At 33.9% G+C, this 26,117-nt stretch overlaps 1 protein-coding gene across 2 annotated transcripts in view; it reads right to left on the bottom strand.

Annotated features, from left to right (window-relative positions):
- Positions 1-26,117, bottom strand: part of LOC106877836 (uncharacterized) — a 206,101-nt gene that overhangs the window by 138,964 nt on the left and 41,020 nt on the right. Inside the window, exons 1-3 of one of the 2 annotated variants that reach the window (XM_014926868.2) lie at positions 24,202-24,483; positions 21,273-21,740; positions 4,811-4,978 (exon numbers count right to left, since the gene is read on the bottom strand). In XM_014926868.2, the coding sequence (XP_014782354.1) occupies positions 4,811-4,978; positions 21,273-21,635 (531 nt within the window). In that variant the 5' untranslated portion in view covers positions 21,636-21,740; positions 24,202-24,483. Of the gene's footprint in view, positions 1-4,810; positions 4,979-21,272; positions 21,741-24,201; positions 24,484-26,117 lie in introns of those variants that run through there. The other variant, XM_014926867.2, reaches the window with a different exon arrangement.

Here is a 26,117-nt window from a genome sequence, read left to right as displayed (position 1 = left end):
ATACCACAAGGTATAGAAAATACGTATCCACCTTTATATATTTAATCCTTTATATTGAACACTCAATATTTCATATATTCAATAAGACATATTCCATATATTCAATAAGACATTCAATACTTCATTTCATTATACCATCCATCTTTTTTTATATTATATATTATATATTCCATATCCCACATAAATTTTACAAGAATATAAATAAAAAACATAAAAAACAGAGTTGGATCTCTTTTAAATGAAATAATATATATATATATATATATATATATATATACATGTATAAAAGCACAGGTATAATTGTGTAGTTAAGACGCTTCCTTGCAACCACATGGTTTCTGTTTCAGTCTCAGTGCATGGCACCTCGGGCAAGTGTCTTCTACTACAGTACCAGGCTGATCAATGCCTTGTCAGTGAATTTGGTAGACAGAAACTGTGTGGAAGACTAGTGTGTGTGTGTATTTACACTGATCTAAAAACCAGGGTTGTTTGTGTCACTTGAAGTCCTATAATATAGTAGCTTGGTAAATGGATATCAATATAATAAGTATCACACTGAATTATGTACTGGGGCTGATATAATCCACTTAAAGACCCCGATGCCCCAACATGGTAACAGTCCAACAACAGGAATTACTATAAAACCTTGATATAAAAGGTCTGAATAATAATATTTATAATAATAATTCTTCCTAATTTTCACATATGACTTGGAATTTGAGGGAAAGCGGTAAGTTGATTACAATGACCCCAGCACTTGATTGCTACTTTATTTTATCAACCCCAAAGGGATGAAAGATAAAGTTACCCTCCACAAAATGTGAACCCACAATGTAATGAGTTGGAAGAAATGCAGCTAAATATTTTCTCTGATGCACTAATGATTTTGCCAGCTCACTGCCACCATAATAATCATAACAACACAATGTGTTATAATGGCATGATAGTCTTCAGTAGTTAGTGAAAAGGAGAAGTAAAAATTAAATATATTTATTAGAATAATTTAATGATTTTATATTGAGCAATAGTGTATAATGTATCTGAAATTTTACATTTAAGACAATAAGTAACAGTCCTAGGTTATCTTCAATTTAATAGACTTTTGGAGTGAACAAACATACCATCCTTCCTAATCAGTCTGTAAAATCAGGGGTTTACTGTATGTGTGTGTGCATATGCATACATATATATATATACACATACATATATTATACACACACACACAAGTAACAAAACCTTGCCATTACTGAAACAGATTTTAATACTGGAACCATGAACGACCAAACAGGTGTGTGTAGACAGTTACATTGATTACTATAACATTTTAATGAATGAAAGAGGGAGAGAGAGAGAGAGAGAAAGAGAGAAGGAAGAGAGTATGTATATGTGAACAAACACGTTTTCTTTTGTTAGTAGTAAAGGTGCTGAATTACTGATGTATCTTAAATGGGAAAATATCAAATATACAAACATTGAAATAATCACAGAAGTAGAATACAGTTTAAATACAAAAGAAGGAAAAAAAAAAAAAAAAGCTTACTCTCCAATTCAGGCAAAGCAATTTCCTTATTTGTGAATTGCCAACTGTAGAATGAAATGTGGAACTGAAAATGGCTCCTGCCATGAATATTTCTAACTGGCTTTATGATACAAGTGGATTTCTTTTTCCCCTCCCTTCCTTTAATCCTTTTCCTAAACACTTCATTTTCACAAAATACTTTCATTCAAAGCTTCTTAATGACTAAATGAGGATTCCACCCAATTTTTTTTTCCTGGACTTAGTGAACCATTGAATATTTTCTACAGATCCACCACTTTCATCTATTCATTTCACTAGCTTCCTCCTAACTTCTGCTACTAATAACCCTGGTAGTCTCTTATTCATAGAATTAAAAGAAAAATAATACTATAGTGTATTTAGTAACCCTGCCAATACAAATCTGTATGAAAGATAATGGTAGGGAGCTATCAATCACACGCCAGGTTTCTTTCTATTATTCTTATTTAATTTAATTTATTTTATTTAAAATTCTTCTTTAATGGTTTGGATAAAGAATGAAAGATATTAATGAGATAAAAACTATTTTCAGAAATAGAATTGGAAAAAAATATCAAAATTATTACGCTGTGAGCTTATATTATTAAAATAAAATTTTATTAACATTCTGTACATTGAATTTATATATGTGAACAACTGATAGATGGATAAACAGATAAATAACCAGAGAGAGAGAAAGAGAGGAAAGACAGACAGAAAGATTGATAGATGGATGAATAGATAAGCAGGTTGATAAAGAGAAAAGATAGACAGGGTAGGAATCACATCCCCCACCAATATTTTACTACTACTTGCTTTACTGGCCATGTAAAAATGCAGGGCGAACTCAATTCCAATGGAATTTTAATATGGAACAGTGTGTGTGTGTGTGGAAGTGGGTATAACTAGATTTATTTTGCTACTGAAGGTAAATAGTCCAGCATTACCGATTTTGTCAATAAACAGACTTCAATAAAATAAATAAATAAATGAATAATTAATTAATAAATTAAATTTTGATATGAGTAATTATTTTGTTTATGTGAGTAATTTTGTTTATGCTGCTGCCGCCACCACCACCACTGCTGCCGCCGCCACTGTTAGTGCTGCTGTTTAACAAGTGCATTCATACAACCATCTGTAGCAGCAGCAACGAATCTGTTGATTGCAGCAGATTCGATCTTGATTCTACTATCACTCCTTTTCTATCTATCAGAAGCAGTGACAACACCAGCAACGACAACAACAACGGCGGCAGCAGCAGCCAGAGCAACAGTCTTAGAATAAGCAACAGTCAATGGCAATGGAAGCAGCAAAAAGGAAATGAAGTACATCATCATCCCATTCATTGAAAATATTGGTCAATGGCTGCTGTTTCTGCCACTACTACTACTACTACTACTACTACTACTACTGGTTATAGATATTTGCATTGGGATGCATCACTGTTGCATGGCTGTCTTGAAAGGCATCTTGGTAAATGGGAACATCTGATAAGAAATGACTCATATCATGAGTCTGAGACTGGCTGGCTGGCTGGCTCGTTGGTTGGTTGGAAAGCTAAATGGATGAGGAATATCCAAAGGAATGTCAACATCAATCAATATATTGATCTTCATTGTTATTATTTATTATTTTTTAACATCATTTTTGTTCTTCATCTGGCAAACTGATAGCAAATAAAATCATCATCACTGTTATTATTATTATTATTATTATTGCTATTATATATATAAGGTGGCGAGCTGACCGAATTGTTAGCATGCTGAGCAAAATGCTTAATGGCATTTCGTCTGTCTTTATGTTCTGAGTTCAAATTCCGTCAAGGTTGATAAATTAAGTACCGGTGGAACACTGGGTTCAATATAATCACCTAGTCCCCTCCCACTTCAAAAAAATTCCAGGCCTTGTATCTAGAGTAGAAAGGATTATTATTATTATTATCATCATTATTATTATTATTTTTATTATTCAGTCTTGGAATAAAGTAAAATAAGATGTCCTACTCTGTGTGCACTCGTGTGTGAGTGTGCATGCATGAGAATAGGAAAATGAGAGAAAAAGAACTTACTAGTAAATACAGCCAAATTTTTGATTATTTAAAAAATTAATTGAAACACAATATACTTAATCAGAAATATTGTCACAAAAGGGTTAAATGAATTTTTAATTAAACTTTTATAAGAACCTCAGTGAATAATACTTCAATATTGTTTTCAGATTATTTAGTTTTGCTGTTATATATGTGGATATAGATATATTGTTCATGTAATAAGAATTTACAAACTTTGACAGAATGTGAAATAATTCTTTTTTGGAGCTGTGGATTTTGAAGTAAGTGATTAGAGCTATGAATCATAGTGCGTAAATATCCAGAATAGATAGTAAATGTATAATAAGCCAATGCAGGAGCCACTGCATGGTCATTCAATGTGCTAAACATAGCAACTAAATCTCCTTCAAATCACACCCTACAGTAATGGTTTGTGCTCCTTGGACCTGGTTGGGGTCATGACACCTCCACAAGGGGGACATTCCTTTCTTATTCCCTCTTCCTCCGAGCAAATTGGCAAAAACCCTATGAAACAAGACTAAATGCCTTATTTTGTAGCATTTCATTTCATACTGCTATATTCTGGTGATGGTCAGATCTGAGCCCAGAACCTCTGTGCCTGCATGTTCCCTCAGAGGTTGAGTGGATGGAAAACAGGCTGCTAGACATGGCAGATCAAAATGGAATGATGACATCAGGGAATGGATAAGGAAGACCCTAGTAAAATGTAAGATTGCAATATGGGATCACAGTGTGTGGCACAAGGTGTGATAGTTGTGTCTGAGTCCCTACCAGCCCTCAAACACGTGGATGAGAATATCCATTCATTCATGGTGTGATGAGGGAGATTTAGTTACTGTGTCTAGCATGTTGAAAAACTGCATAAAAGTTTTGTCAATGGAATAAAGAAAATAACTGTCAAATAGGTTTAACCCTTTCGATATCAACCCAGCTGAAACTGCCTCTGTAGTACAAATGTCTTGTTTTCATAAGTTTTGAATTAAAATCTTCCACCAAACCTTAGTCACAATTTATGTTCCTAACACTAGCTTAATGATAACTAAGTTATTTTACTAAATTCTTTGTTATATTTAAAATCAATTGAAAGAAACACAGAGCATCTCAAAATATACACAGTAACAAAAGGGTTAACAGAAGGGGATATACTTCAATTTCTGAAAAACAAAACAAAAAATAACTCGGGCACATTGGCATCTTACCTGGTTTAGATATTTCTCTGATCGACACATCACCTTCCGCTGAGTGAATGCCTGAATCTGGTTCAGCCAGTCAGTCAGTTCTTGGTATTGCTGCATGAATTCTTGGAATGATACATTGGGATTTATCGCAGTATCTTCATCATCAAGAGACAAGTCACTTTCAGTTGACTACAAGATATAAAAAAAAAATATTAAAAAATCTTTAAATAAAATATCCAGAGAATGGATCTGGTGAATTTTCAAGACCAGATAAGTGACATTTATTTTAATTCATTAAAACTGTTTTGTTTTTTTTGCAGCTAGCATGGAATCAAATAAGCATGGTTGTATGGCTAAAAAATTCCCATTGCAACCATTATAGTTCTTTGTTTTGATATTGATGAGTAGCTTTTTCAGCAAGTGTCTTGGGTTGACTAATGCCCTGTGGATTAAATTTGGTAAGTGAAAACTGTGCAGAAGCCTGATCTGTGTGTGTGTGTGTGTGTATTATAAGCTTCTATGTGTGAGTGAGTATTTGTATGCATATGTGTGTATACACACCATCATTATTTTATGTCTGCATTGGTCAGAGGTTGTAAAAGAAAGTCGTGATGATTGTGTGTGTCCACGTCTACATGTGTCCTGCAAGTAATCTTCTGCTAATATATATATATATATATATAACATAGTCAATTAAAAAAAATGAATGAAAATAACAGGAACAAGAGGATGTGCACAAGGAATGTATTAGTTAGTTTGATGCTTGGTGAAAAGAGTTTGATGTTTCAAGCATAGCTCTTCTTTGGAAAGGAAAAAGGGAAAAGTTCAGAGAAAGAAAAAAAATTGCCAACAGCATGTGTGTAATTACATTGCTGAAGTATACACACACATACATATAGGCAAGAAAAAAAAATTGGTAGTTTATGCACAAAGTCTCGAGACTTTTGTTCTACACTGGGTTACAGGCACTCCCTTGTTTATCAGAAATGTAATGAACTAATAATTAGGTCCACTGGAAATATGTAACCAACGATGTCATTGCTTGCAAACTGTGATACAAATTAAAAAAGGTAAATAAATATGACCATATAGTAAAATGTAATGTGAATAAATGTCCATTAACCAGCAACTGGTTACTTTTAAGGGCTAAGGCTAAGGGGGTTATGTGCTGGTTGTATGGTATTTTATATATGGGAGATAAATTTACTCAGGGATTGGAAGCAGGTAACATAACCAGCATTACCAAATGATAAAGTACCAATATTTCCAAATAAAGCTTTATAGATGTAGTCATTTATAATACTCTTGTTCATCATTTTGAGTCTTCTCAAAATGAGAGTGGGTGGGCAGCAACTGGAATGAATAGGAGATAACTTATGTTGTATGTAGTCTAAAACAATTAACAGAGGAAGTATAGAAAAATAAAAGAGTGAGTGAAGACAGGAAAGAAAAACAGAGGGTAGGGGAGAAAGAGAGGAGTGGAACAGTAAGAAAAGGATGGAAGAATAAGTGGGAGATAGGGGAGTGAGAGGTGGGAGTCTCAAAGAGGAAGAGAAAGGGTGGCATGCAGTTTCAATGATGACAGAAGCCAACTTACAGACACATTAACTGTCCAGCTAGACTGCTTTTGATCATGGGTTTGTTCAATGAGTTGACTTGGGGCTCAAATAACAACAGACATATTCTTTCATAGTGGATGATGAAAGGGACAACTTTAACATATAAGGTGTCTGAAGTAGAGGCTTAATGACAATAAAAGGGCTATTAAACAACATACTCCTACATCATGAGCTAGTATCAAATGACATGAAGAAGAGCATGTTAATCTACATTCAATCCACTTTGTAATCAACAAAATGCTAGCACATTGGAGAGTATTACAAGATAGCAATTGACCCAAGGGGAAATGTATCTTATTATTAGATTCTCAATGTGAAGCCAGAGATAAGCAGTGGCTCTTAACCCTATTACACCATATTCCTGCTATAGCAAGAATAGGTTAAACGTTATTTCTGCCAGATTGCCAATAAAGTGGTAATGAACAACACACATAGAAAAAGGAGATGCAGTCAGTTCTGTTCATTAATTTGCCTGCAAACTCTTAAGCTGTGTGTGCAACTATTTAGGATTTTGCTCGAGAGCCCAGGTCCGAGGGTTAAAATCATTTGAGATTTAAGAGAAATTTTTGATCTTTTTCTGTTTGGCTGCCAAGGTCAATTTCTGCTCCAATTGATTTCATATTTAGCTTATTGATATACTTTTATAGGCTAATCAATGCCATGAAAATCATTTTTGCCATAAATCAATAGATAAAGAGTTATCAGCTATTAAAGTTTGAAAATTTTGGGTAATTTTAGCCAATCATAAGCCGCAGACACAATTGTGCCTATTTCCATAGTAACAAGCTGAACAAGAGAACTCTTTTGTCTGTGAGAAAGCATATGTTACAAATATATTGAAACCACTTGTTGATGCTGTGTTCTGTTTTACCCACCTGGAAATTTTACAAATCTGTTCGATTTTGTTTTTGGATAAATCTTTAAGGTTAATGCTATAAACCTCTTATTTTGAGAAACTTCATTTGTAATGTGCTGTTTATCACATTAAATGCATATTGAATGCTTAAAACTACAAAAGATGCGATGTTTATTCATTTCCCATGTGTAGAATACAAACATTAACAACACATGCTATTTTCATGGTGCTGACAAAATGTGCAGTCATGCACAAAATGACAACTCCCAAATCCTGTTTCTTGACTGGGTGAAAATGATCAAATTTTAAACCTCTATAACTTTTTTAAAAAAATTTCTGGAAAAAGTGAAATAATTCCAGCAATTCAGTTTGGAAAACTACATTAACATACCAAATTTTAAAAATTTCCATAGATTTATATATTTAAGTTTGGAGCTTATTTCATCAATCTTTTTCATTTTAAACCAACAGTGGCTGGCAAGCCATTGTGGCGGACAAAGATACACACATTCATATATACAGAATGGCCTTACATACAGTTCCATTCTACCAAATTCATTCACAAGGCATTGGTTGGTCCAAGGCTATAGTAGAAGACACTTGTCCGAGGTGCCATGTAGTGAGATTGAACAGGGAACAATGTGGTTACACAGCAAGCTTCTTCACCACACAGCCATGCCTGTACCTAAACAACTTATGATTTTAGAAATAATTTTGTCCTTCATAGTTTATCCAAAAAGTTAATTTATTTTTTCACGGAGAAAAATAATGTCACAGAAGTGTGGTGGCTAGATGGATAAAAGTACTCTACTTTAGAGCCAGCCAATCGGATAACAGCATAGAAAAGAAGGAATGTGAAAATATTGAGGTGAAATATATGAAAAGAATGACAAATGATCTGCAGAAAAGGTAGACCAAGGAATAATATGTGAGAAGAAGTAGTGAGGGATGATCTCAGGATACTGGACCTTACAAAAGAAATAACAATGGGCTGTGACAAGTGGTAAGATGCTGCTGTATCAGAAGAGACTTGTCCAAGCTATGCTAGCATGGAAAAACAAGATGATGATGATGACAAAGGTAATGATAGCAAAAATAATGTAGCCAACTATAAAAACAATTGATAAAATACACTGTAGCAACAAAGTTCAAGTGAAAATATATAGAAATAAGTAGTTAATTAGACCAGCAGGTAGATAAATCATGGTATGATTGTCATGTTTTGTTGTCAATTAATTAATTATAGATGTGAATGATTATTTTAAAAGGAACCACATGGAAATGACCAAACCCTAAAACATGGATATGGTCATGAATTTTCAGGCTGGGAAATGAGCAACAGATGAGAATACACGGGTAACGAAAACATTTTGAAATGATTTAGCTTTAAATCAAGCAAACATTTTGCTCATGTAGATAATGTTGATATACTAAAAACATTGCATATTGAAACAAAGGTTGAAGGTTATGTTTCCCCAATCTTTCAGGTTACATTTATAGCAACTGTTGATATCTCTTAGGCGAGTGAACTAAATCCTAAACCCACAATGATTAAGACAGTTGCTATGTAACAGTGAAACTACAAACACCATGTAAATTGGTTGCATTTTTATGGACTCAAGAAAAGTAATTTATCCATTTATCAAATTTAAAACAAAGAAAACTATTGAAATAGCAAACTGTATTTTATATTCAGTAATAATGGACAAAGGCCAAAATCTGCATTAGTTTTCAATAGACACTGACTCTCTATAGAACACATTTGTGCCAAAATATTATAGATTCCACAAAAAGAAAAAAGCTAGGTGATTGGTAAGCTTTTATTCACTGCCAAAATTGCAATCACAAACAATCATCCACAAAATATTGTTTCTTCTATCATGACTGTTGACTGTAACAGCTCTTGGTTTCTCTGAACCATCAAAGCCATGTATCACCCCCCCCCCCACCTTCAAATAAACCTGGTTCACAACTCTCCCCTTTTGTTAACTAACCCTATAGTGATTTCCTTACCAAACCACTTCAACATTTCCTCTAAAACTTTATCCCTTATGGAATCTTAGTGGCCAGAGGAGCATAAAAGACATGCTATGGTGAACTGAAAACAGGTCAACTCCAGGTCAGATGAAAACAAATAGAGTAAAACGGAAATACCACTTTCTGTTTGTTTTTTATTTTGCATGTTTTTTGTTTTGCAATGTATTTGGATGCCAGAAATTAGAAAGAGAAGTCAAGAAATAAAGGTGAAAGAACACTTGGAATAAATGAATTACATTAGTTCACATCAAAGTTCGGCTCGTAAATTGATAAAATGGTAGAAAAAAAAAAAGTTGACTGAGAGAAATGTTAATTTGGGAGATTTGATGAAGAGAAAAGGAAATGTTAAGATAGTAATTTAAATTTGGACAAAATACAGGTTTCAGTTCATAAAATCAATATACAACAAAATTATCCAACCTGTTTCTAGATTACACTGACCAAGTGTTTGTGTGTGTAGACAGACAGATAGAGATACTGTATAAAAAGTACGTTTGATATTAGACTGTTAGGTGGTGGTTTGGGAGTTCAAATCCACTGTAAGTGTTGCTTTCTTTCTCTTTTCTGAAAGGATACCTTACTTCTCATGCTTCTCTTCATGCATGAAGCTGATATAAATGTGTCAGGTATGGCTGTGTTTAGGAAACTTGCTTCTCAACCAAAATGGTCTCAGGTTCAGTCTCACTGTGTGGCACTTCAGGCAAGTATCTTCTACTATAGCCTCGGGCTGACCAAAGCCCTTTGATTAGATTTGGTAGGTAGAAGTTCCTGTCATGTATGTAATGTGGCTTGTGCCTCCTAACAGAGTGAAGGGTGTGCGTGTATTTCTTTTAAGTCTGTTTTTTCATGTTTAGTATGAATTAGACGAAAACATAAGGCATTGACATTTACAGCTGGAGACACTTTCTGTTGTAAACCTCTACTTGTCTTTTAAATGAGGGATTTTTAATTCCATTCATCTTCAAAAGTGTAGAGACTCCAGATAATTTTTGGCAACAAAATGCCAGCATCATGATTGCCCACAGCTCAGAGGTTTTTTGAAGAAACACAGAATGTAAACATTAACACAAACACACATGTACATATGTCAGCACATGTGAGCATGCACACACATATATGCATCTACCTAAACACATGCCCATTACATACCAGGCATTGTACAGTTTACATCTACTAAATTCACTTACAAGGCATTGGTTGCCCTGGGCTTCTAGCAGAAAATACTTGTCCAATGTAATGCACAGGAGCACTGAATGCAAAACCAGGTGTTTGCAAATTGCAAAGAAAACTACTCAATCACACCTATTATAAATATATAATGGAGTGTAAGTGTGCTTGTGTACATTTATGTATATGTCCATTTCTTCAGTAGAAACATCTTATAAAATACTTCCTGCTAGGAACCTAACCAGACGTTGGCTCTATTTTCGACTTTGTAGCTGAGTATGTGAACAGGTTATTGTCTATAACATTGTTGCAATGTAATACTTTGCACCAACACTAAAAAATGTTTTTTAAGATATTAATAGTTATAAACACTAAATATACTAAACCTGTAAGTACATACTGAACCAACAGTCAAGTAACCATGCTGTGTGGCATTCCATATAATTATTTAATATTCTCACATTCTAGATCAGGAGTGGGTGTAAGAGAGCTCATCGAGTTGCCAAAATTTATACAAACATTTTATTTATTCATTTACCATAATTTGTGAATGATAGTAGCATTGGTTACAGGATTCCAATGCACCAATGGCTAGAGTAACAAGCGTGACCATTTTATATTTCTTGCTGGTATTTATATCCATTTCCAAAATTATCAGCATATTCCACTCACAAGGTATTGGTCAACACCAAGCAAAGATAGAAGGCACTTGTGCAAAGTGTTGTTCAGTGGGGTTAAACTCAAATCAATGTGGTTGCAAATTAAACCTCTAAACCAAGCGACCCTAACTACCAGGCCATGGATCATTTGGTACTGGGTCATGGACCATTTGGTACAGGGCCCTTACAGAAAGAATAAGTTTTAAATTTTTATTTCTATTTTATTGACAATCCCTGTCTGCAGAGTGTTTTTACATTATATATGTAATTTATCTGTAATAATTGTATCACATACTACGCACTCTGTGTTTTGTGAACGTGCATGATACTTTGGTCTGTGGTGCCAAAAAGGTTGGGGGTCACTGCTCTAAACCACACAGCTATACCTATATATATGAAAAAGGATATTCACAGGTTTGGCCTAAAACAAAACAAAAAACAGAAAAAGGAACAAATAACATTGTGTTCTTTTTCTGTCTTAGGCCTTTTTTGTACATATAAAAGAGCTTAACCATTCATTGTCTGTCTGTGTAGCATCACAACAGTAATTAGAAAAATACATGCTCAATGCCTGAAGTAAATATCATTACAGTTAAAGCTCATTTCTTTTCTAGTACTTCAAGTTTTTTGCTGGATAATATCATCAGATGTATCAACTGAGAGATATTTCCAAGTATTGAAAATATCTCTCAGCTGAAGAACCACCTGACAATTACTATTCATCAAAGAACTTGCAATAAAAAAAATAGTTAATTCTAGATAATCTCTGTAAGAATCCAAAGAAAGATTCTAGAGATTTGAGGACCCTTGTCACTAAACCACAGCACAACATCCTTGCTAACTAAACTACCAGGAAGTAGTTTTATTATGTTAATAATACTAATAATAAAAATAATAATCCTTTCTACTATAGGCAAAAGGCCTGTAATTTTGAGGGGGTACTAGTCAATTACATCAACCCTAGTGGTCAACTGGTACTATCGACTCTGAAAGGATAAAAGGCAAAGGCTGATCTGGATGGAATTTGAACTCAGAATGTAAAGTGCAAGAAGTACTGCTAAACACTTTGCCCAACATGTTAACAATTCTGCCAGCTGGCTGCCTTCGATAATGACTGTGGACTTTTAAAGACTTGTGAAATAACAGAAGTCCTTTACCTGAAAAATCAAGTGAGGGTTGGCAACAAGAAGAACGTTCAGCCATAAAATCTACCTCAAAATCAATTTCCCAACCAAGTCATACTAGAATGATAAAACTGATATTAAATAAATGAACAAATGACACACACACACACACACACACACACATAAATATATATAATACATATTCATTTTATTGCAAACAATCTATTTGAATTCAAATCTGAAAGTTTTATCTTAAACAAAAGAAGATTAATTTGTGTATATGTTTTATAAGAAAGAACTGTAGGCATAAGAAATGAAATCTCCTCCAAAAATGTTAAAAATAAGCCAATGAAAGTAATAGAATATTCCTACTGTATCTAAACTATATCTACCAAAAACACATCTATTATAATAAGCTGAGATTAACCTTGTTTCTTTTACTTTGGGAATAAAATGTCTTATTGATACAACCAAGCAAGATAAGACATGAATGTGTATGAGAATGTTATCTACTAAAGATAGCAAAATGCAGACAGACACCTACATAGTGAGAGAGTCTAGAGTAGAGATTTTTGTAAATGAAGAGATAAACAAAATGAGGGCCCCATGACACACAAGCAAATATTAAAACAAATTTTAACATCAGACTAAACAGAAAAATATGGTACTCATATGTGTGTGTGTGCATGTGTATATATATATATACATACACACACACACATGATAGGGTGCTGAAGTTCCTGGCTTAAGGTATAAAAAAAATACAAGAGGATCAGATAAATTGGCAGATCTGATCAAAGACATTCCAGCTTTGACCATCCTGTCATTTTGGACTGTGACCATGCTGGGGCACTGCCTTGAAGGGTTTTAGTCAAATAAACTGAACCAGTACCGATTTTCCCAAGTCTGGTATTTATTCTATCAATCTCTTTTGCTGAATAACTAAGTTATGGAGGATTTAAACAAACCAACACTGGTTGTCAAGCAATGGGACACACACACACACAACAGGCTTCTTTCAGTTTCTGTCTACCAAATCTACCTACAAGGCTTTGATTGAACCAAAGCTATAGAAGAAGATACTTGCCCAAGGTACTATGCAGTGGGACTAAATTCAGAACCATGTGGTTGGGAAGTAAACTTTGCCACACCTACATCTACATCTATAATATACAACCAAGAAGTTGTATTGCTATCTAACTAACCACAGGGTTTAGGCCTGTAGGCCTAAATCAAATAAACTGACCAACTCATTGGTATCTAATAATAAACATCTACAGCAGTAACATCAACAAACATAATATTTCGACAAACAACTACAAGATCATTGATGCTGATATGTTATTCTCCCACATCAATTTTTTTTCATTGGCTCTTGATCTAATGAAATATAGACTATGGAGAGTATTTTTCATTAGGGACATTGAATAAAAATCTGTTTTTTTTTTTTTTTTTAGAATGACATCTTGATTCTTAGCATTTATAGTTTTGAAAAACTTGCTAGAATCATCCACTAGATTGAAATTTTTAAAACCAAAATTAGGTTGCTTCGTATTCTTGTTTCTCCTGAAGACTCAGGTTTTAAAATATGTAATTGATCATCATCATCCTATCATGTCCTTTTTCTATGCTGGCATAAGTTAGATGTTTTCACTGGGACTGGTAAACTGGAGATACATCAAGCTCCATTCAACTGTTTTGGTTTGGTTTCTGTGGTTGGACATACACTAATTCTTTTTTGTAAAATTCTGTTGCACTAGCTTAATATAGTCAACATCTTTTAACAAATAAGGACGGATCTATTTTAAGACGGGGGCGCCAGTATTTTCTTAACGAAACACTAACGAAACACTTTGAAACTTGGGACACTGGTAGAATGTGTCATATAAAACATCTTTTACTCTTAGTCTTCTTAACAAAAAAAAAAGGAATTCGCAAGTTATTCCATGTTAAAGTTGTCGTATTTCTGTAATTTCAACCAATCACTGAAGTCTATTTTGCTCAATAGAGTGACTGCTGGGCGGTCATAAAAATGTTATTCCCTGTGACATATTTCATCCGGTTTAATCGTAATTTATACGCATATATTGTTTATATAATAAATTACGCTGTGCATATCTATGTGTGTAACAATTTTAGAGTTCGGATTCTAGAGTTAGGGTTAGTTTTAGGGTTAGGGTTAGGGTTACGGTTAACATTCTAGTTAGGGTTAGGGGATTAATACGATATACACCGTTACAGCGCTAACTGTTTTCAACTGAATAGACGTCAGTGATTAGTAGAAATTATCGAAATAAGACAATTTTTTACATGAAATAAATTCGAATACAAAAATATTTTTCTGTTCTATAATATAAAATAGATAAGTATACGAAGTTTGAAAGTCTTTCCGTACCAAAAACACTACATAAAACATAAATGAAAACTGGTGCCCCCGTTTTAAAATAGATCCATAAGGACTCCAGATCCTTGTGGCATATTCAAATTGAGGATGGACATAAATTTTATATAATTTCTCTTGTGATTGAAAAATCTTAAACATCACATGTAACATTTGGAGCTGACTTTAGAACAATGTCATGAAAATTTCAAATCATTACTTACAATAATTCCCAGATCAGAGATGTTAAAAACCTTGGGAATTTTAGCTATATACAAGAACTACTTGACATTCAAGATTTTAAAAAGCAAAGTGTAAAAACCTAACATTTTTGAATAACCAAAAACAACTGCACTGTTTAAACCCATAAGAACCATGTATTTACATACAACTTTAATCCTTCACCATTCAGATTATTTTGTCAAATGTAATGCTTATTCAATTACATTGTTTTGAATTAATCACACATTATCTTGAAGCTTTGAGATTTTTATGGTGTAATTGTTTATTTTCAGAATGACAATGAAGGGCAGGGGTGAGAAACTGGCTCTGACCAGAATATTTGAGTCAGATATGGCCAGTTTGATCATAAAACTGGTAGATTATTTGGGTCGGATATAGCTAGTTTAAAATTCTAAAGGGATAAATTATAACAGAAAAACCAAATTACTTTGTGCAACTCATTTATATAAACCAGAAAAGCTATTGGCTAAAGATGGCTATTCTGCAGTACTCTAAATGTGACAAGCTCAATTACAGAAACTATTTTTTGTAATACAAACAGTGTTCATTATTTTCCTATTGTTTTTGAACTGTCATAAAATTTTGTTTCTAATTCCAAACGATTTAAATTTCTTCTACTTTTTTTCTTTAATTTTTAGTAATTTTGAGTGAGATATTCCATGAAAGCTTTTTGTTTATATCTAAATAAGTAACTCATAACTGGAATTCTGATCAACAAAAGTCCATTCAGTAGACCATAATAAAAGTTGAGATACTATAGATCTTTTGTTCATAAAACCATGCTGAAATTTGGGAACTAATTTATTCTGATGCAAATATTCAACTAATTTCTTTTGTATAGAAGATTCCATTACTTTTACAACATGAGCACAACAAATGGTAATTGTTTAACTGAATCTGACTAGTTTTTGTGAATTAGTGTGACTTTTGTAAATGAATACACACCAGGTATTTTATTTCTTTGAAAAGTTATGCTAAACATGTTAGACAATGGTTCAATAATATGCAGTTTATGATTGTGATGGCCACCTGCTGCAAAAGAATCTGCATATTATAAAAAAAAGTGTTTTAGGTTTTTATTTTTTAAGGTAATTTGCATTATTGATCTGAATTTTCAAAAATGCTTCTCTGTCAATGCATCATGATCAAGATTCATATTTTAAATCTGTATGTGCATCAAAGATATGACTGTCAGAATGTTGTGTGATGAAAACAATAACTACAGCAACAACAGTAACAAAATGTTTGTTTCAGACTACATCAAATATGTCTTTGATGACTGCCAAGTGAACATAGATGAGTGAATACATTACAAAGAATGACTTTGCTGCACTGATTATGACATCGTTGTTAGGCAACACTATCCAATTAGCTAATAAATCAATCTACAAAACAACAACACTGCATTCATACAAAATTCATAAGTTTTGTCATTGTATTGCTCATTTATACTAACTTCACTTTGAACTCATTACAAGAAACAAAACAAGACAGTTGGAGCATTGTGTACAGTGCTCCAGATATTTTCTGTAGAGAACTGTACACTCCTATGGTACTTATTTACAGCTAGGTACACTGGGGCAGAGAAGGTTGTGAGAGAAAAATATATCGGTCATATAGACAGTGCAGTACCAAAAACAATTTCATAGCTGACTTGGCCTTCCAATTGTCATTTAAGTTGCTGTTGTTGATGTTTATTCTTAGTTTCTTGTATATCCAGGTCTATATTATCCAAGGGTCTTTATTTCAACCCTTTACTGGGTCAAATGTAATGCTTATTTATTTACACGGTTTTAAATTAATCATGCATTATCTTGAAGCTTCAAGATTTTGATAATGTAATTGCTTATTTTTAGAATGACATTATTGGTTGGTGTGGATTAATCATAAAACAGACTGAACATACAGCCAGTTGAAATATCAAAAGGAAAAAGACTCTACAGCAGTATTTACAAACCATTTTACTCTTACAGAAACCTGGAAATACATTCCATATCTCAGGGTATCCCTACATAAAATTCCTTATGTATCTTTATTAATCCCTTTTTTTCTCTCTTCCATAAAATATTAACCATTTGTTACCATGTTTCTAAGGAAATATACTGCTATTATTTTAATTTAATTTTAAAAATAATGAAGAATTTAATAATATCTAACATTGTTAAGCTGATTGTTTGGAACATAAATGAACATAAAATTCTCATGGACAGTTTTAATTGAGATCCCTTCAAAGCAGGGATTTCATATCATGGAACCAGGAGCAGTCTCAGGTAGGTTGGTATCAAAAGGGTTAAACTAATTATAAAGGTATCTTTGAAAGAACTGGTAGAGGTGAATCTATCAAATACCACAAGAAAGGTTAAAGAATTTTTATCTTAACCAAGATGTTTAACCCCATGACAACAGGTTTGTTTTTTTTATCAAGCAACTATGCTGCATTGATGGCAATCATCTTGGCTAAGATCAGCAATTAGTGTACGACAATGGTTTGGTATATATTTACATTAACCGCTTTAACCAGTTTATGGCAGTGATTTATTTGGTTGCTTGAATACGGCAACAGTAATCGTGCTGATTGAGGTCAGTACTCAGTGTGAGATAACATTTGGCTTATATTTACGTCAACTGCTTTAGTGCAAGTACTGTTTATTTATCTAAACTATACCCCTGTGCAGGACACTCATGCAGTATTATTCCTGAATAAGATCACTTGACAGCACAAGTCAGATCAACTTCATGTTTTTACAATCACATGAATTCAAAAATTAACTTCAGTGTGGAAGAGATCTAAACAGGGTACCACACACTGGCAGATTACATTGTGAACAATGGTGCCTAGTTTCCTAACTTTTCCCTTTTGCTTTACATACTGTGCATCACTGAAGCATTTGTCTTCTTGGCGGTGTGTGTGTGTGTGTGGGGGGGGGGGTAACAATCATAGAAAATTTCCATGTCCCTTCACTATGCAGTGAGGAGAGAGTCTGGTGTGGGGACGTCCATGTCCCTTTACCATGTGGTAAGGAGAGAGTCCGGCTTGGGGATGTCCACACCTTCTGTACTTTGGCAGGTCTGATGCTTCTATCATTTCATGGAACAATAGATTCCTGGTCAATCCATCCCCCACACTGCCAAGCATCTGCCAAATCAAACATTAAATCACTACACACGTCAACTATATACAAGAAAAGTTTTTTGCACCATTTCACAAATTTTCTCATCAATTTGTGTGTTGTCAGCTGATCTGAGCAGTCAACCCCGCCCATCCCTTCATTGTATGAAACAACTACACTCAATTTCATTATAGCATTACTGTCTGCATGTTGTTTCCTAATGTCCTTCATGCTTTCAGAATGCATTGTGGTTAACATTCAGACGTTTTTCTTGCCACGCCACACTGGAGTGAGAATGCCACTATTGGTGCATTGGTACACTGTTTCCCCCTTTCAAAGTTTTATCTTGTGAAGATTGGGTGGCATGTTTTTTCCTGTGCATCCTCATAGTCCCACAGGCATTAGTCCTCCTCACCTACAGCTGCAGGAAAAGGTCTGGACTGGAAAACCAGTTCTCTGTATAGAAACTGTAGCCTTTGTCAAACACGTTTTCATTCAGTGACAACATGATATCAATTGATGCTAGAGCAGACACTGGAAGATGCAATCTGTCCTGACCAGTGTAGATTTCACAACTCCACATTTACCCAAAGGCTCTGCCAGTTGACTGGCAAACTTTATAAATCTTAACTTCAAAGTGGGCATATTTGGTTGGGTTGTATTATTTGAATTAGAGCCTTCCCTTGAATCTCCACAAACTCTCATTTATACAAATATCCATTCTGAAATTTTCAGCCACTTCGTCAATGATAGGACATATTTGGTGCAGCTTGTCATCCTGGTTCTCATCTGAGTTGAAATGTAGATTTTGAAGAAGCACCAAAAATCAATCCCGTGGCATCATTTCTGGAAAGAAAGGTATGATGTGGCTGGATCCGGATTCCAATATGACGTCAATAAGACCACCATCACCATCATAGTCAAGGTTGGATTAGGGGGAAGGGACAAAGCAGCAAGTATTATATGACCAACTGGGGGAATTTACATGCTTTAAGTTTGTTGATGCAGTTGAAATTTTTAGTTGTTCTTCAAAACAGATCCATTAAATAAATTTTTTAATACAGTTGGACATTATCATTATTTTGTTGCTTTAAACACACTACTGACATATGTGAGATATTGCCAACCAATTTCTGTTAGTTTCACTGAGTTCAAGTAGGGCAATATGTCTTCTCATACATAAATCACATAACATAATGACTGTACAAAGTTTCAATGTAAGATATTAAAACTTTTTTTTCCTGTCAAGCATCTTGAAGTTCAGTAGTATCATAATTCATTGCTGGAAATATTTAAGTGACATCATGCTATATTAAGGAGACCCCCAACTTTCTGAGTTGACATTTAAAGTTAAGTGGTTTGTTGGGAAAAAGAAAAAAAGTACAAAAACATGAAAAAAGATAAAATACAAACCACAATGCCTGAAGTAGCATTGTGTATGTTCTTATGATGCCTGGGTCAATACTGACCTACAGAGTAAGAAGTTATAAATCATAAGATTTATCATTATCAGCATCACCAATAATAATTAATTTTCTTAAGCTAAAATTGTTTAGTCACAAGTCAGCCTTGATCGAGCAGATCAGTCATCCAAAGAATAACCAGTTTAAGTGACATGTTATATTAAGGAAACCCAACCTCACATCTTTTTAGCTGTACTTAAGATTTCATTATCTAATATATAACCATTTTTAAAAACTGAGGGATATTGGGCAGGGAATTTTGTAGCTATTTCTAGCAGGTTGAGTGACTGTATAGTGGCACCCTTCTCTAATCTGGAAGGGATTGGACATGTGTACAATATTACAACATAGCATTGTGCTACAATGTGTTACAGTCTTGCATTATTTCCATTGTGACGTGTGACAAACTTCATCCAACTACTTCGTCTCCTGTTGTTGGTTTGTTTATTACAACAACAACCACTTAACTAAACAAATCAGAACTCTTCTGCACCCAGCATGAATTACTGATACTTTTATTTTTCTTTTTCTTTACACAAGCAAGAGACCTATATTATATACCCCTGAAAAATACGATTGGAGAAGAATTCTAAAGGATTGCAGCTTATGAGGAAATGACTGTTTAAAGAGTCAAGTGTAAGGCCTAGCTAGGAGTGGGGTGAAATATGTAAGAATGAGGAGAAAGAAGGAAATAGGTGTGTCATTTTGGCTGTGTTGAAGTGGTGTGCAGTTACCTAGTTGAGAAGAGCAGGGCCTGTTGCAACAGCAGCAGCAATAGTCTTGGTAAATTGGAACCACATATTACATGTAATTATTGGTGATATATTGATTGATAACTACCACTATAACTCATGTGACAGCAAAACAGTTAAAAAGTAACAAGCTATCCTAAAAGAAAGGATATTGAAAATGAGAAGTTTCTACAAAATAATATTTTGTTTACTTGAATTATCATTTTTAAGACAGAAAGAACCCTTATTTCAAGAACAGTCACACTTGAAAAAGATGTCACTTAAAAATGCTTAGTGCTTGTAATTATTTCTTGGTCATCAACCTCATAGTGTCAATTGAATTTGTTCCTATATATATATATATGTGTTTACATTTAAAGTAACTTTCAGCTCATATCAGTAGTTTGGGAGGGAGACGGTAACAAATCCTGATGAACTGGTAGATAGCAATGAAAGCAATCAGTTTAATCCTTGGCCTGGACCACCAAAAATACCCTCATGGGTTGACTTTCACATAGAGACTAAACACATATGGTAATGAATCTATATATACATTTATTTGTAACAACTGTATTGGTACTTTAGTAATTACATTATAGTCTTAACATATTTTGTTTTTGGATCCGGATAGGCATGGCTGTGTAGTTAAGAAGTTTGCTTTGTAACCATATAGTTTCAGGTTTGGTTCAACTGTGTGGCACTTTAATCAAGTATCTTCTACTATAGTCCTGGCAGAATAATACTTCATGAGTGAATTTGATAGACAAAAATTGTGAGGAAGCTTGTCATATATGCATGACATGTCTTTGTGTATGCATATGTATATGAATGTTATCATTCCATGTGACTTCACTTGTCACTGCCTGAGTGAAATGTTGATATGATGTTTACATTCCATGTTGATATTATGACTAGTGAAATAAAAAATATTTCAAAAAAATCTCTTCTTGGAAAACAGTTAAAGGTGAGCAACAAGAAGAGCATCAGGCAGTAAAATTCTGTCTCAAATAAATCTGTAGCTCATCTGTTACTAGCATGAAAAGAAATAAAATTGAAAGCAAAAATATATTTCATAAGTAATAGTTGTGACTTACCCTACATGTCTCAATGATTTCATCATCCATAAGATATTGGTAATTAGATTCAATAGCAGCCCACAGTTCATCCTTTTTATAATGTTTTTTAAAATCCGATAGTGTTGCCACCCGAGTGGAAGGAGAGTCAGTTGGTGTAGGACAGAAACTTTCATCCATGAAGCTGTCAACAGATACTGGTGAATCGGTCCTGCTGCTGATGCAACTCTGAGCATCGTCTTCCAGTCTACGACGTTTAGGAAAGGAGGGAGAGTTCTCTTTCATCAGCTTTTGCAGGAACCAACCATCTTCAAATTCTGATTCAAATAAACTTATCCGGTTTTTAGCTTCAGAAAACTCTTGTTGTTGCACGTAATTCTCCATGGTGACACAAAGAACAACAAAGCGAAAAAAGTTATTGAATGCGAAAGTATGTTAAGAGATTCTGTGGACCGGATTTGATAGGGAGATGGTTTTGGATTATATCATCTGCAAATAAAATAAACCAACCTTTAGTTAATAACAAAAAAACAATTTAACTTACTTTTCAGAATGAAAATAAACATGTTAAAATAAACAATACACAAAAGTTACATATTTTTTTGCTACATTTTTTGTCTGGTCAAGTATAAAATAAATAGGTGATGAGATGATTTTGTAATTCAGCCAGTACAAAAAGGAAGTTACTACTGATGTAAGATTTACTTTCATCTTGTATCTAAAGTCTCTCATCACATGCAAGATTATTAGACAAAATCGTTTGAGATTTCTGGCACTGCCTAACTACCATACATTCAGGCATACAAGACAAATTATTCAGGCCAAAAAAAGAGGTCAACTAATATACCAAAACCATATTGGAGGACCAAAACTTCCATATGAAATGCAGCAGGATTTGGAGAGATAGTGGTGATGTCTGAATGTTTATACTATATCGACTTATATGCAGAAAAATATAGTTTGATTTCTTTGAAACTTTAAAATTTCTTAACCAAAAGGGAAGGTTGCTACCCATAATCCTTTATTAGGACCACTGAACTGAGACTGGAAGGAGAGAGCGGATGAGTTGTCATCAAACTGGAAACCTGAACTGAGTGCTTATAACAGAACTAAAGATCAAGTGGTGGTGTTAAACTGGGTAATGAAATAAGTTTATCACCCAAGAAGGCATATTGCAGTTTGAACTCAAAATACAATGAGCAGAAGATATGCTGCGTGGCCTCCTGTCTGATGCTCTAATAATTCTACCACTCCATCCTCCCTTCTAGACTAGTACTTTATTTTTTTATCAATGCTAGAATGATGAAAGGCAAAGTTGACCTTGAGAAGATTTGAAATCAGAATACATGAAACCGAAAGAAATACTGCAATATAGTTCCTCTAATGGTCTATCAATTCTTTCCAATTACTACCATGCTTCAAAACATAAACTGAATCAAAATCATTCTTCAATACACATCTACAATGCATTCATTACCCAATTATTCCAACACGAAAAATAAATTTAAAGCTGCAAATATTTAAAAATACAATGCAAAATGCTAACAAACCCGTTTTTAAAATGCGTAAAATGTTTATCAGAAACTTGCCCAGGAGAGAATGAAATGAATGAAAGGAGAGAATGGATTAATGCAAAGACAAAGTGGTAGATTTAGCTATAGAACAGTTATGTGCAACTTGCAGCCCACAAGAATTTCCGAATGGTACACCAAATGAAAAATCACCTTGGATTTTTTTTTTTTAGTAATGAGACTAACTTCTCAAAAAAGGTTGCCCATACCCATTATTGAAGATGTAGATTAAAAACAAAATCAATTTATGACTCAAGACACCATTTATATGTCAATACCACATATAAAAAAAAATTCTAATATAATATGTTGAATAATCATTTATTCATCCCCCTAACTTTTCCTCTTAAGTAGGGAGGGGTTAGGATGGGCAGATAAACAAGTATCGGACAGAATTCCAATTTTGAAAGAATTATGTAAAGTCAGTGAAATAATTATTAAGAAATGTGACCAATCATTAGTGGAATAGATGGATTGATGACAGAATTAGGTTAATTATTGGTGAGATAATTGACCCATTTTGAATTTTTAAGTAGAATCCACTTATAGTTGGGGTGGGTTGGAGGAACCAATCAAAACGGAATAGTTATTTACGTATTAATGTAATTGTAGAAGTAACATCAGTCGTATATTGATTGGATTATATAGTCATTATCTATAACACTCAGATTTACTGGCCTTCAACAGAAAGAAGAAAAAAAAACGTGTAGAGAAAAAGTTATAGAATTCTTCAGATGTAAATGAACTGTGATAAAAGAAAACACCTGCTGACTACAATAGAGATCTCCCTAAAGACACAATAGGGTGACCCCCAATAGGGCAGGGGAAGGGAAACAAAGGCAATTTGGTAAACGAAAAATCCTGAAAGGGGGAACAATTCAATCACAATAAAAGGGCGCGCTTGGAGGTTGTTTATGAAGTTACAAGCAACAAAAAGGAAACAGAATCAGCAATTATTAGTAGTTGTTTCAGCCTATCGTTAATTAGTTTGTTGTAATGTGCAGAAATAGCAAAATACATTAAATATATTTTTTTGTCTCTGACCACTGGACCGCGAATCATTTGGTACCGGGTGGCACAGAAAGAAAATGTTTTAGATTTCATTTCTATTTTATTGACGATTGCAGTCAGCTGGGCGTTTTTGCATTATATATATAATTTATATGTAGTAAGTCAATTCTATATTATGCATTTGATTGTGTTTTATTATGTGCGTGATCTCCTCCGGTCCCTGGTGCAAAACAAAGGTTGGGACTGTTGGTTTAGTGCACACAATCAGAATTTCTTCCTATCATTTATAAACAAAGAAATTAGTAAATGATATATATACCTTTTGTTTTTCGAACGGAATAAAGTAAATAAGATGGTTAGAAACTTACGGTTATATCCAACTATCTGCACCGAGCGAAAATAAACACAGCTAAAAGTTATGACAAATTATACAGTAAATTCTGTCAAGATGTTGAAGTGATAGATTTTGGAGGGAGACCGAAAGCTGACATGTTAAACAGCTGCTTGAGAAAATTTGCCGTCAGCCAGCTGCCAGTTATTTTCAGCAGTAACTTCATGTGTGACAAAATATTATTCATGATACAGAAACAAAACGTAAATTTGTAATAAATACGCTTCAATAACAATGAAGGTAGTTGTCTCTCAGCTCAGAAGTTGTTGGCAGCAAGTCCTGATGGGTTGAGGGCAGTTGGTGAATTGATAGCGTTACGCATCTTACCACTGCTGTTTATGAACACGGAGTGTGGTTTCATTATTTACTAAAATAATCCTATTAATACTGGCCAGTAATCTATCAATGACTTGATCAGCTGTGAAGATTAAAAGCCCATGTGGTAGTAGTAGTTGTAGTCATACTAAAAAACAGGGTCTTGAACTAATAAAATCTAGGTTAAACCTCGGAATCAATTTATTTACTTTGATCACTTGTCAATTATAAATACAGAAAATTAGAGAAACTGTTTATCAGCGTCACTGGCAGAATAAATAGTTAAATGTGTTGGGGGTAAAATGCATTGCAATATTTGATCTGGCTCTTTATGTTCTAAGTTCAAACCTGCTGAGATCAACATTACCTTTCATCTCTCAAGGGTCGATAAAATAAAGTAGCAGTCAAATACTGGAATGGATAGTATTGACTAACCTCTCCCCTCAAAATTGCAGGCAAAATGCTTTGTAGCATTTTCGTCTGTTCCGAGTTCAAATTCCGTTGAGGCTGACTTTGTCTTTCATCCTTTTAGAATTGATGAAATGCATAGCAGTTAAGTACAAGGGTCGATGTAATGAACTAACACTCCCCCCACAAACATCAGGCCTGGTGCCTATAATAGAAAGGATTATTATTATTATTATTATTATTATTATTGAGGTCTTATATCTAAACCTCTTAATTATCAGTTGTAACCTTAGCCAATGCACATAAATATGCTTTCCTTAGGAAAAAAACATTCAAGACAAATTAATAAACTATTATTAATAATTTGTTTATAGATTTAGGACTTCTAATTTAGGCACAAGGCAAGCAAATTGATACCAACGGCCCCAGAAGGATGAAAGACAAAGTTGACCATGGCAAGATTTTATAGACTTGAATACGTAAGACATGATCATGGTTGGAATGTTTTAAATCATAGGACTGCCTGAGCAGGACTGACCTAGGGTCAAACAACAATCAAGTAATCAATGAAAGCAATTTAGAGGGAGAAAAATACAAAAACAAAAGAACAACAAAATATTGTGCAATATTGTGACTCATGGATAATCCGTGAATCTCTTCACATTATCCACTAAGAAACAGAAATAGTTTATAAAAATCCATCTAAGACTTCAAGCCTAATGCAAATAAGTTAAACTATTATCTAATCATATCCTAATATTAAGTAAAGAGCTTTAACAAAAATCTGCCACCAACAGCATCAGCAACAACACTGCAATTTCTGTGAAATGGAGATAAGGTTTAATACCTTCCAGCACCACTACTACCACCACCACCACCACCACCGCCACCATTATCATCAACACAATCCTCACATTTTTATGGTAAACATTTACCTGAAGGAGTTATTTATTATCAGCACTGTTATTTCACCAAACACTAGGTATTTAGATTCCCTTACAGTGCATTCTTGGCCATTATAAACTTCATTTCCCTCTTGTTTTTAAACCATAATAATGTCTATCAATAAAAAGCAGTATTCTACTTTATTATTCATCCTATCAGGGTTGATAAAATAGGTACAATTAAAGCACTGGGGTTCATGTAATTTACTTATTTCCCCCCACCCCA

This window comes from Octopus bimaculoides, chromosome 3, assembly GCF_001194135.2.
Source record: "Octopus bimaculoides isolate UCB-OBI-ISO-001 chromosome 3, ASM119413v2, whole genome shotgun sequence".
NCBI lineage: Eukaryota > Metazoa > Mollusca > Cephalopoda > Octopoda > Octopodidae > Octopus > Octopus bimaculoides.
Note: the sequence above shows the minus strand (reverse complement) of the source record. Positions and strands in the feature narration are given on the sequence as shown.